Below are 17444 nucleotides of genomic sequence, written 5' to 3'. Positions count from 1 at the left end.
TGCAGAGAAGCGGATGGTGGATTGCGGATCATGTGGCTCCTGCTTCCTGTGTCTCCAGCCCAGCCGCCAGCGAGACTATAGTGGTGACTCCCCTACCTATGGCTCCATGGGTGTTCCTTTTTGGCCTCACCATGTCCTGTTCTCTTATGTGGGGAGTGGGACTAGAGACCCCGCATGATACCACACTTGAGCTAAATTGTTTCAAGACCATTTCAAGTGACATGTTTGAAAACCTTCATTATTCTAGAAATGATGAGCTGATGGTTCACTGTAAATCGAAACGTCAGTAGTTCTAGAAGCCAGGCTGTTGCCACAGAGGGGACAGTAAACGGGTGACCAAAGAGGATGGTCCCCATGTGCCCTTGCTGAGGCTCGGGCTGGGCGTCTCTGCCCGTCTGTCTGTCCTTTAGGTGGGTCACAGCTCAGGACCTCAGAATGTCTGTTTCTCACAGCAAAAGGGGAGTGGAGGGGAAGAAGTGAAGAAGAAATCAGCAAGCATTTCCCATCACATTAAGTTAAAAATACTTTCTGCTGCTCAGACTCCTGGCCTGCAGTCAACTGAGGATTTGCACCTTTAAGAGTTTAAATTCGGTCTGTTAATTTTCTCAAAACCTTCAGAAGCTGCGTGTGGGCTTCCTGCTGTTGACCTGGACTGCCGCTGGCGCTTCCATTCCGCTCCCTGGGAATCTGTGAGGGGACGCCGTGAGCGTGCCGCCATATGCGGTGGTTCCTCAGGTCCCATCCCGTCCCACCTGTCCCGGCCACGCACAGCCTTCAGCCACAGCACCCTGTCGGGAAGCCCAGGACGGGCGCCGGGCCTGGGACCTGGCCTCTCCCAGACCCACATCCCAGCCATTCGAGACTCCTTCGTGGCCTGAGCTAAGTTTTAATAAAACAAACTTCCTCTAATCAGGCATGGCTCCGTGCAGACCTGACTCAGACTCGTTTTCAAGTCTGCAGCAGGACTGGCGTCCACCCTCGGGGTGCCTGGGGCTCTGCACCCACCTGCTCTTTCCTGCCGGGCCCTCCTGCCTGACGCCCCCGCCTCCTGGGGCTTCTGACCCTCTCAGGAGTGGAGACCGGGCTGCATGAGCTCCAACAGAAGACATGGCTCCTCTGAAGAAGCTCGTCGGCCCACATCATTCTCAGCCAGGATGAGGGAATCGGCCCCGGGCAGCCTGTTCCTGCCATGGCGCAGGGTCTCGGACACACACGTCACTTCTGAGCAGCACAGAGTGCTTCCCATTTTATGTTTGGAGCCTGGTCAGAAATAGCTCCTGTCCTAACAAGTGATCGGTGCACTTTCACTGGAGGATGAAAAGTACGTGTCGTTTTAAACTATCATTGGACAGATTCAGCGACTTTTCCATAATTACTCACAATTTGTTTTTGTAAAAGCTGGTGCATCTGAAAGCACAGAGACCTTGATTTGGGGCAGGTCCGTATGGGCTGCAAGGTGAAACCCTGTGATGATAAGAAAACCTTGTCTCTGCATTGTCATTAGGAAGGCAGAGCTTATCCTCGGACACGTCACGTGGCTGGTCACCCACGGTGGTGCTTCCTCGTCTAAATAAGGGTGATGTCGGGCTGCTTCTCTGTCGCCACGAACAGCCTGGTTTTAGACCTCGGCTTATGACTGTGGCTAAAATGCAGAAATACGGAGCTGGAAAGAATATTTTGACAAATAATGATACAATATTTCTGCTTTACACAAACATTCCAGCTGGGTGACAAACTAATTTTTCTTTATTCTTGAAAGATATGAGTGATCAAAGTATTGCATGTCTGTATCTCGAATCCCTTTTTACTCACTTGTATCTACAGAGGTTCCACTGAGCTTAGTCTGGATGCTCTGAAGCCAGACATTGGCTAACAAGTGCCCAGTGGCCCCTCTGGAGCCCCAGTGGCAACTACAAAACAGAACAAAAACGTGGGGTCACCAGGCTCCACAGGGGGTCCCACAGAGGAAGGGTGTTGGCTGCAGGGACCCTTGGCTGTGGAGGACCCCAGGGCCTGGCCGCGGGCAGCGCTGTGAACAGGTGGAGGTGGGCTGGACCCCATCGTGTGGGCTGGGGCCATGCTCAGAGGTTTAGGTGGGTGGGAGCCACAGGTGGGCTAGGTGTGCGAGTGGGGGGCGGGCGTGCAGTAAGGAGGAGTCAGGTTGATTACCCATGGAGAACAGACCCCAGGTGGACTCAAGTGGACGGCTCAGCAGGCTGGCCCCAAGTGCCGGGGGCTGGTGTCCGTGCCTGGGGGTGTGGCTGGAGCAGGAGCCGGGAGGAGGGATCCAGGCAGGGACACGGCAAAGGCAGAGACCTGCAGACCTGTGTTTGGAAGGTAGTTCTCTAGTGTGAAGTGATCCATGTGCTCAGCTGTGTGGGGCTGCCTGGGGCTGTGCTGTCGGCCTTCCCCACACCCACGCACACGCTGACGCACACGTGCTCACACACACTCACACGCATCCAGTTGCTGTGAACACTGAGCTAGGTGACTGTCGTCAGGAAGCCTGGGTCCCTGACTTGCTGGTAACAGCCTCCGTTTGTGCCTTGCAGCTGACCGGACAGGAATGCTGTTCACAGGAGACGCCGTCCTACAGGTGAGTGTCTCACCTCAGTCCTGCACTTGGCTGCACGTTTACGTTAAACTTACAGGAATCAGTTATTCTCAAAATCCTTAATATGTCGTCTCTTCAGGTTAATGGCATTAATGTAGAAAACGCGACCCACGAAGAAGTGGTAAGTGTTACATTGTATATCTATGTTCTGTTTATCAGATGTTCTTTTATTCTGTCTTTCTCTCTGGAGTTACATTTCCCTGAGTGTATTCATAGACAGCGTTAGAGCTGGACACACCTCAAGAACTTTCATCCCAGCCCAGGAAAAGCAACACACATTCATCCAAGAAAGAAATTTTTGAGTAAATGATGTGTAAACCTTATAAATGGAGCTACTCCAATATTTGACTGCTACAAAAATACTTTTTAAACCAAATTATCAAATTATATGTCTACTTTCGTATGTGACACAAAGGCCATGATTGAATCAGTGTTAATGAGACATCTGATTGCAATTTTTCAGATTCATAAAGTTTGTAAAAATATTAAATTTGTCAAAGAGTTCATAAATCAGATGGTTCAGCGCTCAGTTTTCAGAGTGACGTGGAGCTTCAGTGAATTCTGAAAGAAAAATGGAGGTGCTGCCGAATACAAAGGCTGCACAAAGCTGACATTACTGTGCACACTGCCTCCTGCTTTGGAAAACGTTTATTACTTGAAAGTGACAAAATTATGTTTATGCCCATATAACATGTATATGGCAACAAACATAATTTTCCTCTTTTTAGTAGACCTGTGTATTTTCATCCACATGGATATATCACAGCAGCCACGGCACAAACTGAAATATACGTAAGATTTTGGGGCAAATTCTGAGACATGTCACCATTCAGAGAAAAATGAAAATTGATCACTGGAAACTCACTCAGGCTGAGATCTGCGTGCAGAGGGCGGCAACACCGGGGAGGAGGTGGCACAGGAGCAGCTGGCCCCCTGGGGGACCCCCACTCCTGTGGTCTGTGTGGAGTGACGGCCACAGCCGATCTGGTCCCTCCAGCTCTCGAGAGGCAGAACTCCATCATCTTCACCTGTCGGGAGAGGACAGCAGCCTTTCCCTCTTGTTACAAGGAGCATACGTGCTAGATAGAGAAACAGGATAAAATAAGTGGATCAGACAGACGAAGATAAATCGATGATTAGGTGGAAGACAGTGAGATAGATAAGATACAGATGATGAACGGGTAGATAACGGGCAGATACGTAGCTGTGAGAGACAGACAGACAGGTGATAGGTAGGAGATGGGTGGCTATATCGATACACAACAATGATAGAAGATAAATAGATAGAAAGGAAAGGAGGGAGGCAGGCAGGCGATGGAGGGATAGGTCGATAGATGGCAGTGCTAGATGGGTGATAGATAGACAGAGATAGGTAACCACCCGTGAGTTATTCATGAGTTTGAAAATTGTTCCTAGAGAGGTGAGTCTCCACCCGAAGCAGGTTAGAATCACCTGACACCCCACAGAGATTTCAGTAGCTCTTTTCGTTGCAGCACCACTTCTCCCTCACGCCCAGACCTCTAAATGAGTGGGGCTCCAAGTCGTAGGAATGGGAAACAAACTCCTCATGAAGCCATGGGTATGGTTTGTGGGCGAGGTATTCGTGGCAGTGGTAGGCGCCACGCGAGTCTGGCCGCTTTTCCTGCACCACCTTCCGTTGGGACCTGATCTGTGCCCACTCCCCTTGGCGGTGCAGGAGCACGTGTCCAGCTTCTGTGGTTTTGTGGGACAGGTGACACTCACGTCTTGGACAGTTATTTTGTGTTGTGACTTCTTGACCGTGGTCAGGCATTCTGACCCTGCCAGAGCCCAGGAACTAGTTAGGAGCTTTTTCAAGAAGAGCGCATTTAGTGGCAGGGGTTGATGTACCTTTATAAGAAAACCCAAAGGGTCTGCACGTGGTTTTCCCATTAGCCTCCTCCGGAAGCTTCCCAGAGGTGGTGGTCTGTCGTGGACACTCCCAGCGCCCTTGCATCTCTGCACCCTGCGCCCCGCGGCTGAGCCCTTGGTGACGCCAGCATGACTGTGCTGCGAAGCCTCCTCAGTGTTGTGACGGGCCATCCAGGGATGGGTTATGTGGTGCGTGGGAAGAGCAGGTGCCCAAGTGTGGTTTTATGTTCCAAGGAGACCCTGGGGCTCGGTTGCCCTCTTAGCTGTTGTGTGCATGAGGTGAAGCGGCTTGTCCTGCAGCCAGGGGACTCACTGGATGTGCCCCGGCCACCAGGCAGCACGAGCTCACCAGGCTGCAGGCTTGTATGTATCTGTGGGGCCGTTGCTCACTCTCTGGCACGTCTGTGTCTTACCACATTGTCCAGGGCACGGCCCCATTTCCCCCCACAGTTGGATCCACATGGTGCCGCCAACGTAGTGAACCACCAGGGTCCTCTGGGATGGAGAAAGGCTGCGCTCCCTGTAGACAAGACCGTGGCAGAGGACAGATGTGGCTGCATGGCCGTGACGCAGGAGAGTAAGGGTGTCCGTTGCCATCTGAAAACATGCTTCTGGTGGCGTCTACTAGTGGCTGGAAACTGCCGCAGGAGGAAGCGCTGGCCATGTCAGTAGTTGTGTCCCAGGTACAAGAGCGCTTCTGCTCTGGGAAGGAGAACACAGCTGGACAGCAGCTGTGAGTGGCGTCCCATCCATTCACACTCGCGGAAAAGCACCGTCGTTGGCCGTCGTTCACGTGCTTCCACCTGCGCCGAACACACAGCTGCTCAGGGACGTGCCGAAACTGCCTCCTCCACTTCTTTCAAGGCTTCCATGCCTGTGCGTTTCAGTTTTCTGTTTTGCAGTTTTAGGGGTTTCCACTGGACCCTTCTTACCAGGAGAGGCCTGACTGCAAAGGTCAGGGAACCAGTGTGGAGAGTCTGCCAGTCAGGGAATGGTCTGGTCAGCCCTCCATTCAGAAAAGGGCACGATAACCACAGGGTGTGTTTCAGGCCGTGGGTCTAGTGTGTGATGGTGCGAGATGAAGGGCGCTCGCCGCCTGGCTGCTCTGCCTGTGGACCAGAGCGGGCGCTGGGGGGCTCTGCTCTGAGCCAGCGTCCGGGAGCCTTCCTTCCATCCTGCATGGTCACGGGGACCGCGGGGCCCTCTGTGGGGGCTGCAGCTCCACAGTGCAGTGATGCCCGGTGATTTCTTGAGAACTGAAGTGTCATTTTAACATTGAAGCTAATATTCGTGGCTTTCTGTGTCATGGTTAATCCAGCTGGCATGTGTTCTGCCCGTGTCGGAAAATTGGTATTTACACTAATACGCTGAATTCTCAGATGATTTTACTCGGTGGCACGTTATGGTCAGAGTACGAGACAGCTGGGTCTTGAGGTTAAATGATGGGTGTGACATGCGGCTAAAACACCGGGGTTCTGTACTTGGGACACACAAGCATTCCGGTTATCCCAGCTTAAGCCTGAATTTTCAGTGTTTCAAATTCAGTGTTGGTGATTAACTCAATTCTTGAGAAGCAGGTGAGGCATGTTGGGCTTTCGTTTTATTTCTGTGCCTGGTCCTTTTGTGACAGTAAAGTAGGTTTTTTTTTGTTTTTGTTTTTTTGTTTTTTGTCCCATCGGCAGGTGCATCTTTTGAGAAATGCTGGCGATGAAGTGACCATCACCGTGGAGCATCTCAGGGAAGCACCGTCATTTCTGAAGCTCCCACTGGGTAAGGCGTGACCCCGGGGCCCGCAGCGTGCTCCCTGGCCGCGTCGTGTGTCCATGTGCTTCGTGCCGACAGCTGTACAAGGCCCTCCCTGAGCACGTGTTCAGCAAGGGGACACGAGAGGCCTGGGCGGTGTCCCTAAGACACAGGCTGCACTTTGTAACATCCACAGACATCTTAAAACAACACATCATCCGATGGCCGGTTTTGATTAACTTTCCATTTTCAAGTCAACTCACTGTGGTTGCATCTCCCTGTTCATATGCAGTTATTTAGAAACGGAGTTTGTATTTCAAATGTCCACGCTGACTTGAGAACATACGTAAGGAAGACACACCAGTTTGTTTGTGCTGTGACGAGCCTCGCGTGCCTGCGTGCAGAGCTTGTGTCTGGTGCATGTGGAAATGAGAACCCACTACCCATAATAGTTATTCGGACTTTCACTGATTCTCTTCAGCTCATGTTTTTGTAGAATGTATGCATACGGTTACCATCATGGCTGTGATTTGGTGGTGTGGGTCCAGGGCCCGTCTGTCGGGCACGGCCCCTGCCAGTCGCGGCAGGGCTTTGGGCACAGGTCCGGCTCCCTGGGAGCCCACGTTCTGCTGGTGACTCCGCAGGGTCACGTCGCACTGAGCCGTAGAAGCAGGCCCTCCCCCTGGCGGGTGGAGACGTGGGGCCTCCCTCCCAACCCCACGGCACCAGCAGCAGCCCCGGCTCATCACGGCCGTTTCCCTTTCTTCTTCTTCTCGTTCTGTGTCGTGTGAAGGAACGGCTCCCTCTCTCGTCCTGGGCTCACCTTTTGTGCCGTGTTTTCTCTCCTCTTCTATCGTCCTCAGTTGTCCCTGGCCCAGGCAGAGCCCTTGTAGGGTCCACACTCGACAGAAAAGGTCTTTGAACTCATAGTTCCCTTTCTGCTTTCTTGCTTCCGAATAACTCGGAGCAAATCCATTTCAGTCACCCCGTTTCCCCCGTGAGACAACAGTGGGGTAGCTGTGTTGTCCACTGTTCTTAGAGAAATTGCTGTAGCTTCCATTGCTGTAAAACTACGTCAGCAGGACGCCCCACGTGTCCTGCTTAAAAGACCAGTGTGTCTGCAGTAGGAGCCCCTAGATGGAAGGAAACAGGGACACGGCGAGGTTGTATGTGCAGGAAGGCAAGTTCTCCCACAGTGGTAGGAAGTGGAAAATATTCAAAACCAGGACAAAACACAGAGGAAGACGCAGCACGCATGCACAGCATTCCATCTCGGGATTTTGAGAATGAACTTCCCTGAATGCAGCCAGACACGTATGGGGCTGGACACGCGTCAGGATACCCACCCCCAACCAGTGAGAGGGCTCGGCTGTGGGCATGACGTGACCTGCAGGACGGCAGCAGCCTGTGAGACCTCGCAGAGCTTTGCAGAAGAACACACTAGATTGAGAAAGAGGAGATGCATGTATTTAACAAACGAGCGGGCAATAGCACATGTGATTAATTATCCTGGGGATCGTTTCAGGTCCCACGCAGCTCCTGGTGGCCAGTCGCCCCAGTCCTCACAGGGCACTGAGTGAGGCCAGTGCCGGGTCTGAGTGGCGAGCGGAGGAGGCGGCTGCACTACAAGAAAACCACAGACTGGGGGCTGCTCTCAGTTGTGCGGCTGGGGGCCGAGGTCAAGGTGCCGACAGCTCCAGGTGGGCTCGGCGCTGAGACTGTGAGCTCTGCCTCCGGGCTTCTCCTCTCAGTGACCTTGACTTGTCCATCAATTCTGTAGACGTCTTTTTCCTTTTATTGGTTCTTGAAAAGCTACAAGTGTTAAAAGCTTCATATCCATAAAAATGTAAGCACAGTGGCTGAAATCCCTGCGTAACTCAGGCAGAGCTTCCTCGGGTGAATTCAGACCATGAAGGCAAAATGGCCTTTGCCTGAGCGGACATCACGCAGCAAATCAGTGCCTGTGTGAGCCAATCATCCTGCCCAGACGTCGTTTTTGGTAAACGCAACAGCGCACGTGAGGCTTCCAGCTCAGTTCCCCGCCAACTGGTGATGGTGTGACCGCCACACGCGTGTGCTGCCCGCCTCCACTCCCCCTCACAGCCCTCCTGCAGGGCTGATGGCACCAGTGCCCAGGGCCCGCACGTGGCAGCCGACCAGGTAGGGCACAGGACGGGAGTTAGGGCCCCAGCTGAAGGGGGGCTCGTTCAGCTCCCGTTCAGTCAAGCTCATTGGGAAACCTGGCCCCAGAAGCACCAGATTTTTCTAACTTATCGAGAAACTCAGAAATCTGGATTTTCACATGGAGTCTTGTTTTTGTCAAGTCAGAACTGTAGGTCAGGTCTGGCTTTGCCCTCCCATTGGCGCCTCCCCTCCCCTAGCGTGACAACTGCCCGGTAATTGGCAACTGAGGGTCTCTCTGGGCCCTGGAGGTGAGGAGGCTGGTCCTCCCATCCATGCACTGTGGCTTCTACTCCATGTCACATCAGGCGAGGTGGCCACGTGACCACACACGGGGTTGGTGGCCCAGCCCGAGCTGGGCACCGCTTCTCCCAGAGGGACGGGCGTCCTGTCCTCGGCGACTCCTTGGGGGCACTGAGGGCGTTGTGATCTCAGGGGGCTCGTCTTCAGCTCTGTGTGGAACCACCATCTCTGTTTTGTCCCCAGGGTCCCCAGGGCCACCCAGTGCCCACAGCAGCCGGGCCTCGTCACCCCTCTTTGACAGCGGGCTGCACCTGAATGGGAGCTCCAGCCACACAGTAAGCCGGCTTCTGCTTGCATTTCACTTAGGGGACAGCAGGTCACCACAGACTGTTTGGGCAGGGTTAGAAAGCACCCCCCTGCCCAGGGATCAGTGGCCGTTTCAGAGGGGGGCTTCACATGTGGGGTAGGAAGCTGGTTGGGCCATTGCTCTGCTGGCGCCTGTCTGCAGTGGGCTGTGTCCGCTCCCAGTGCGTGCAGCTTAGTGAGCAGGCAGGGCACATCCTTCTGAGGAGCAAGGAGCCCTGCCTCTGACTCCCGGACACTGACCGCAGGCACCACTGGCAGTTCCGGGACGCTCCTGTAAGACCCCCAGGAAAGGGGCACAGCCAGGGGTGGTGTCTGAGTTAATAGAGAGCACCTAGGAGGGTGATGCCTTCTGTCTGCAGTGCACTTTCATCATGCCCAATCTCCACCCTCCCAAGAAACCTGACTTGAGCCAAAGGAAGGCGAGGCTGCGATCAGGGGTCTCCAGACCCCAGGCTTCATTCCGCAGGGAGCCCCCACCCTGTGCAGCCTTCGTCCAGGGGCGGGCCTCCCGCAAGCTGGGTGCAGAAACGTGTCACTAGAAATCGCCCGACTGCACCATCAAAATGGTCAGCTGTGCAACGTGCAGGTGCAGCCCAGAGAAAAGGGCCATGTTTGTACAAGACCTCTTTAAAGTGTCATCCTTCGTCATTTTTAACCTTTAAATAGAGTTCTTCGTACTTGAAAACTGCGTTTAGTATCTCTGTGAGTTAGGAAGCAAAATAATAAGACAACTGCCTAGGAATGCGCAACTCAAATCAGTAATTAGAATATTGTCCCCAGCTTACGCACCTAGTCACGTGTCACTTGTGTGTCCCATTTTCCGGCTTTCCCAGAAGTGAACAGTGTCCTGAATCTTGTGTTTGTCATCCCCTTGATAGAGAACATGGCTGTGTACGTCCCTAAAGGACGCCATTTCCTTTCATTTTGAGCTTTACAAGATACTCTGTCGTAGCCTTCTGGGCTTTACATTGTTACGTGCTATTTATAATGTTTTTAAGACCCACAGGTGGTGGTGTGTGTGGGCCTGACACAAACGTTTTGCTGCCTGGTGTCTGTGTGACTACAGTTGATTGACTGTTAGTTACCAGTGGACATTTGACTTTTGTTCTCTGGCTGGGTTTTGTTTTCCCCAGTTTGTTGTCATTAACATCGGGGCTGCCGTGAACGTGCTTGTCCACGTCTCTGGGCTGTCAGCACAGGTGGACTGTCTGGGTACAGGTGACGACACCCTTGTTCGCACCGTAGATGACACTGGGCACAGCCTCTGTCCCAGTTCTCCTGCCCAGCAGCCCCGGGAAGGCCAGCTGCCCCACGGCTGCCCCACCGCTGTGCACGGGGGTCAGCCCCCAGTTCCTCGGTTATGGAGGCCGTCTCCTTGCTTTTCCTCCCCGTGCTGACCTAGGGTTTCTCCTCTTCTGTGAAAGGTTTTCCTTCCTTAGTTCACTTTTCCTCACTGCTCCATGGAAATTATTGCCATGTGCTTGGAGTTAATATTTTGTTAGTTATGAGTAGAAAATGTGTCCTCACAGTTTACAGCCTGTGCTTTTGTTTTATTTACAGTACCTTTGATAAATAGAATTTCAGTGTAGCCACATGTATCCATTTCTTCCCATCAGAGTTTGTGGTTTTAGGATCTTGTTCAACAAATCCTTTCTTATGCTAAACTCATAAAGATATCTGTTCGTATTTTCTCCTAAATATTTTTAAGGCTTGTTTTTCACTTTGTAAAGTATATGAGATGTCTTTTTGTAAAACATGTGAAAAACTGGGATCCAGACTCATGTTCAGGGTAAGCAGTCATCCGACCTGTTTCTCAGTGACCTGCAGAGCCACTGGGCAACGTAACGTGCAGCCTGGCGCTGCTGAGACCGTCACCATTTGTCACTATCATACGACACCACCCTGTTTATTAATTACTAGCTATTTATTGTAAGTCTCAGTCCTCTGGAGGCTCAGCCTCTCACCACCTCTTAATTTACTGGATTTTCCATCCTCTCTCTTCTATATTTTTTCTTGTGAATATTAAAAAACTTGGATTAGATCCCACAAAACGACTTTGGGATTTTCATTACAATTGCATGAAATTTACATCTACTGGGGAAATCATCTTTCCTATTTGCGAAAAGGACGTGTGCTCCTTTATTTGGGTCTTCTTCCTTTTTTTTTTTTTTTCTTTTCTGATGACTTTCAGCACATTTCACTACTCTCTTCAAAGAGCCCACTTTTGGCTCCACGGACTCATGTACCACCACTGTGTTCGTTTTTGTCCTTTCCTTTCGCTTTCTTTGTGTTTTTGTCCTTATTTTTCACAATCCAGTCTGACAAGCTCTATACTTTGGTTTGAGTTTATTGTGATTGCTGATCTATTTCACTATTTCAGCTTCTAATCAGGGACTTTAAAGTTTTGTCTGTCACCTTTTTCATGTTCCTTTTCCCCTTCTTGGTATAATTATTTTGTTAGTATTTTTCATGTGTCTTTCACGTTCCCTTCTACTGGTTTAAAATTTATGTACTTCATCTCCATTTATTAGAGGTTACCCTTGATATTTTACCATATATACTTTGGTCATAAGATATAAAAATACAATATCTTAACTTCCTCCCACAATAACACACGGACCTTATAATATGAGCCTGAACCATCCCGTCCTGACTTGCTGCTGTGTTTGGAAGCCATTCTTTATTATTATTATTATTAAATTTATTGGGTGGGGTGACATTGGTTAGTAAAATCATATAGGTTTCAAGTGTACAATTCTGTAATATGTCATCTGTATATTGCATTGTGTGTTCACCACCCAGAGTCGGTTCTCCTTCCATCACCATGTATTTGGTCCCCTTTACCCTCATCTCCCACCCCCCTCCCCTCTCAGTCCCTGGCAACCACTAAACTGTTGTCTGTGTCTATTGAGTTCCTGTTTCTTTGTCTTATTTCTTTCTTGCTTTCAGTTTTATATCCCACATATCAGTGAAATCATATGGTTCTCTGCTTTTTCTGTCTGACTTATTTCCCTTAGCATAATAATCTCAAGATCCATCCATGTTGTCACAAATATTCCTATATCATCTTTTCTTACCGCCGAATAGTATTCCATTGTAAATATGTACCACATCTTCTTTATCCAATCATCTATCGAAGGACACTTTGTTTGTTTCCATGTCTTGGCCACCGTAAATAAAGCTGCAATGAACACTAAAGTACATATATGTTTACAGATAAATGTTTTCAGACTTTTGGGTAGACACCTAGGAGAGGAAATGCTGGGTCATATGGTGATTCTAGTCTTAATTTTTTGAGGAAGCTCCGTACTGTTTTCCATCGTGGCTGCACCAATCTGCATTCCCACCAGCAGTGTGTGAGGTAAGCCACTCTTTAGCCCACATTTCTAGGATTACAGCCTCTGTTTCCCATCACAATGGTTGCATTTAATGCTCCTTCTGACATCTGCTTTCTTTTTCCTGAAGGCTTCTTACTAGAGGTCACAGCCTATTGGCAACTCTGCTTCAGCTTATATTAAAATAGGTTATTTCCTGTAAAACTGGGGACCTGGTTTCCACTGTCTGTGGTTTCTGCTGCTGATGCCAAGAAGCCTCGGTGAAGCCGACTCCCCGGGCGTCTGTCCTGGGGCTTCTCGTGGGGTCCCTGCCGCTAGTGTGTGCGGCTTCCTACGTGGCGACTCCTTCTTTTTCCTGCTGTTGCTGCCGTGTGTTTTCTCAACCTGAGTCGCTCACCGACAGCTCTCCACCCTTGTCCTCGCAGGTCTGCTCTCTCCTGCAGCCTCTCCGGTGTCTCCTCTGGAGCTTAGGCCGCACACGTATTCTGTCAGCTAGAACCTTACTCCGTTTCCTCATTTTTCTTCTCCTTGTTGTCCCCTATTCTGGGATTTTTATTTCATTTTTTCCATCTTTGTACAGTATCCTGGCTAAGCCATCCACTGAGTGTGTTGTTTTTTTTAATTACTTTTTTAAAAAAGGAGAGGATATATACAGAGCACAGGCTGCATACCCAGTCATAGTTCAGGAAGGCGAATAGTCTGTGTGGACGGTACACAACTGAGAAAGTCACAAGACAGCGGTCGTGGAGAGGAGCCACCTGAGCCCCCCACCCCCGCATGTTACTTTACTGGCCTCAGGCCATTAGTGTATGTGCTCAGGCCTCAGTGGGTACAATACTCAGGGGTAGAGTGAATAGCATAATACTTTGTTGTGTTCACCCGTATTCACCATCGTTATCAAAAAAGAAAGATGGAGGAAGAGAAATGCAGACTTTCACAATATGCTGTGCTTATTTAAATGGCTATTTCACCTCCAAAATAAAAGGTCATCACGTTGTTTAAACTCATTGCAGAGAATCTGAATTTCAGACAGTTAGAGAATAACATTAATATGTTATTTTTTAAAAAGATACCAAGACTCAAAATCCATAATACTTACAGAGACGGCCTCCTTGGTTTGGCAGCTGCTCAGTCGATGCTCTAACAGCCCATGTGTCCACACCCTCCCCACTGGGCGTTCTCGTCCGGAGACTGGGGGGCACTATGCCCGGTGCGCAGGGGGCATCACACCGGCAGCACAGTGAGAGTCGCTGGGGACAAGGTCACGGGAGCTCTGCCGTCTGCTTCACTGAAAGGACGGACCTGGGAACACCCTGAGACTCAGAGGATCAGACCGGTTTGCAAGTCTGCGTTTGCGGACTTGCTTATATCACTCCCATTCTCCCAGGACCAGACCTGACAGAGCGAGAACAGAGTGTTGTGGTCCCGGCAGCTTTATAATCACGGAAGCCCAGGGGCTGGTTTCATCTCTCAGTTGTACACCGCTGACCCCAGCGCACGTCGCCGTGTGGAGGCCGCTGAGCCTGCGGGACGCGTTTCCTCTCTGTCCCTGACTGCTGGAGCAGTTCCCTGCGCTTCCTGGTTCTCTGTGTTTTCATTTGAGACTGAATTATTCACGGCTCCCTTCCCCAGATGCTGCGGCTCAGTTTTTCTCCCGCACCCCCAAGAGGAACTCGCCTCGCAGCTTTTACACCTGACTGCCATGTGTTTTCTTCCAGCACTTGAGTATGGCTCACAAGGTAAAATTCTAAGCTCATCACTTATACTGCACCATTTTTGTGTTAAAAATCCTTACTGAAATTTATAACGACAAAATCTCAAATTCACATTAACATCACCTGTTTAGGTCTGAAAATGTACATTGCAAAACGCATTGGTCCTACGAGCCTTGACTTCCACTCTGGCAAATTCTGTCTGGCTCGCCTGTTAGCTAGTGTCTGTGCTTTCCCTCCAGAGGGCACGGGCAGGGCTGCTCCTCGATTGTTTGCGTGTCCACAGCGCTTTCCTTTCTCCTGAGCTGTGCTGCTGCCTCTACTGGGCGTCCTTGGATTGCTGGGTGCCGACCCGACTCTCACAGACAGTAGATGCTCATCTGATTAATTTCCCTTCGTAAGAAAACCTTACGTAAAATGAATAAGGAGCTTCAATTAAAGAACAAAAACTTTCTGACAGTACACACCTGATTTTGTAACCTGAAAATATTAAAAGTTTAATTCAAGAAGACTGCGGTCATTACAAAGAACTGAATGACTCGAGGTGTATAGGAAAAAATAAAAGACAAAACAAATAAAATTTTACAGAAACTATAAGGGAATGGATAAGAACCTTGCAAATAGTAGTTGTAAAAAGGAAATAATTAATGTAATAAAATTAATTAAACAAACGAAAGTGTAACAAAATACTAAACAAATAAACATGTATGTTAGAGTTGAGATTTCTGAATGAAAGAGAAAGATAGACTCTCAGGCTGAGATAATGAATCAGTGAATGATATTTAACTGTTTAATTAAAACATAAGGCACATACAGGGAAGTATGCAACTCTGAAGTAACAGCTCAGTAAATTTTTTAGCATGTTGGTCAAATTTTAGTACACCCCAGGAATCTCAAAGAATCCACACACACACCAAAAGCGACCACTGTTTTGACCTCAGTCACCACAGATTAATTTTGCCTGGTTTTGAATTCTCATGGCTGGTGTCCTACCCTTTTGATAACACTCAGATACATTTAGAAATGGAAGAGGAGACATTACAACTGATACCACACAGATACAAAGCATCACGAGAGACTACTGTGAACAACTACACGCCAGCAAATTACACACCTAGAAGAAATGGATAAATTCCCAGAGATATACAAACTACCAACCCTGAATCGTGAAGAAACAGAAACTCTGAACAGACTAGAGACTGAAAATCTGAACAGAACATGGACAAGTAAGGAGATGGAAGCAGAAATCAAAAACCTCCCAACAAAGGAAACTCCAGGAACAGATGGCTTCATGAGTGAATTCTACCAAAGATGCAAAGAATAATTAGCACCAATCCTTCTCAAACTCTTCCAATAAACAGAAGAGGAAGCAACACTTCCAAACACATTTTATGAGGCCAGCGTTATCCTGATCTCAGGTCCAGACAAGGACACTGCAAAAATGAAATGACACACTGATATCTTTGGTGAACACAGGCGCAGAAATCCTCAACAAAATGCTAACAATCTTAATTCAGCAACACGTTAAAAGGCTCATGCACCATAATCAAGTGGGATATGCTCCCAGGATGGATGCAAAGGTGGTTCAGTGTCTGCACATCAATCAACATGATGTGACACAGAACAAAATGAAGGCGAGATGTAGATGCAGGAAAAACATTGGACAAAATTCAACATCCATTTATGATGAAAACTCTCAACAAACTGTTTGTAGAGAGACCGTCCCTCAACATAATAAAGGGCATATGTGACAAACCCTTGGCTAACATTATATTTAGTGGTGAAAAGCTGGAAGCTCTTCCTCTAAGATCAGGAACAAGACAAGGGTGCCCACTCTCCCCACTTTTAGTCAACACAGTCCAGGAAGCCCTAGCCACAGCAATTAGGCAAGAAAAGAACTAAAAGGCATCCAAATTGGAAAGGAAGAAGTAAACTTTTCTCTATTTGGATACATCAGCAAGCAAAACCAGTAGGCAAAAAGTCAATTGTGTTTTCTATACAGCAATAACAAACTATCAGAAAGAAAAATTAGGAAAGCAATCTCACAATTTCATCAAAAAGAATAAAATACCTAGGAATAAATTTAACCAAGAAGGAAATTATCTGCACACTGAAAACTATAAGCTGCTAATGAAAGAAATTTAAAGACTTGTTTTAGAGATACAGCAATTAAGAGAGCATGGTACAGTTTCAAGGAGGCATGAAATCATCAGCCGCACACAGTCGGGGAATGACAGATAAACGCTGACATTTATAGAAAACTTGGTACCACAGAGGTGCCTTAGACATCACTGGGGAAAAGATGGGCCATTCCAACAGGAATGCTGTAAAAATACGTTGCCCAGGCCCAAGCTAGAAATACAAACCAATTTCAGACAGGTGAAAGACTTATATGTGAAGCCAAATCTATACAACTTTTAGAAAGGAAATCAAATTTTTCTCAGGATAGAGAAAAAATGTTCATCTTTAAAAATGTTAATTTGACTCCATTAAGAAGGTATCTGTTCCTCAAACACTAGTAATGTGAGAAGCCACGCCCAAAACTTGGTTTAACTGTTGTTATTACTTAGAATATAAGAACATTCACACATTGAAATAAAAAATAACAGAAATATATACAAAATATATTATTAGATATTTTCATAAAAAGGAACAAGAATAATAAATAATCACATGGAGAGATTCTCAAGCTCATTGATTAGAAAGGAGATGTAAATATCCAAATGAAATATCCGTTCTCTATCTAGGAGATTGCGCACCCAAATGCTGCTAATACGTGGATTATAGGAATACTTTGTGTAAATAAAGGGGTATTCGTTGGTGTAACCACTTTGGAAAACAGGTACAACGTTTGAAAAGAGCACCTTTGAAAACCCAGGGGTGCAGAAATCGCCCTTCTGGACAGCACAGCAGACCTCCATTTGCATGTGTGACGAGATGCATGCAAGAGCCTCCACTGAAAACAATCTAAAACGCTCGTCAGATTCAAGTGCAAGAGAAGGGTGAGTCCCCTCGGCTGCGGGGAGCCCTGGGGGGGCTTCCACACGGCCCCGCGTGCGTGTAAGGTCTGTGGTTCCTTCCTCATAGCTGCTGTCATGGGCGTGTGCAGCCGCCCTGGGCGTGTCCTGCGCCAGGAAGGGCGGGGTATTGAGCACAGCCTCAGTTTTCAGTGAGTTTGGACTGCTCTTGTGTAGGCCTGTTTTGTATTTTTTCTTGAAGAGGGCCCCCCATATTTTATCATCTTTGTGCGTCATGAAGACTGCACCCATTTCAGAGGTCAGGCCACTGGGTGTGGGGGAGGGGCTGTCGATGACAGAGCAGCCCCGAGGGCTGCAGTGCCTCAGTTGTCTTCTAATTTGT

At 48.7% G+C, this 17444-nt stretch overlaps 1 protein-coding gene across 2 annotated transcripts in view; it reads left to right on the top strand.

Moving 5' to 3' along the window:
* The window catches only part of SNTG2 (syntrophin gamma 2), a 154786-nt gene that overhangs the window by 59321 nt on the left and 78021 nt on the right, over positions 1–17444 (top strand). For both annotated transcript variants that reach the window (XM_074331613.2, XM_074331614.2), the window contains exons 5-8: positions 2553–2596; positions 2694–2735; positions 6187–6274; positions 8915–9006. In XM_074331613.2, coding sequence (XP_074187714.2) covers positions 2553–2596; positions 2694–2735; positions 6187–6274; positions 8915–9006 — 266 coding nt within the window. The remainder of the gene's footprint in view (positions 1–2552; positions 2597–2693; positions 2736–6186; positions 6275–8914; positions 9007–17444) is intronic.

Source organism: Rhinolophus sinicus, chromosome 2 (genome assembly GCF_057876585.1).
Source record: "Rhinolophus sinicus isolate RSI-liver-muscle chromosome 2, RSI-T2T, whole genome shotgun sequence".
Taxonomy (NCBI): Eukaryota; Metazoa; Chordata; class Mammalia; order Chiroptera; family Rhinolophidae; genus Rhinolophus; species Rhinolophus sinicus.
This window is presented reverse-complemented; position numbering and strand designations above follow the sequence as displayed.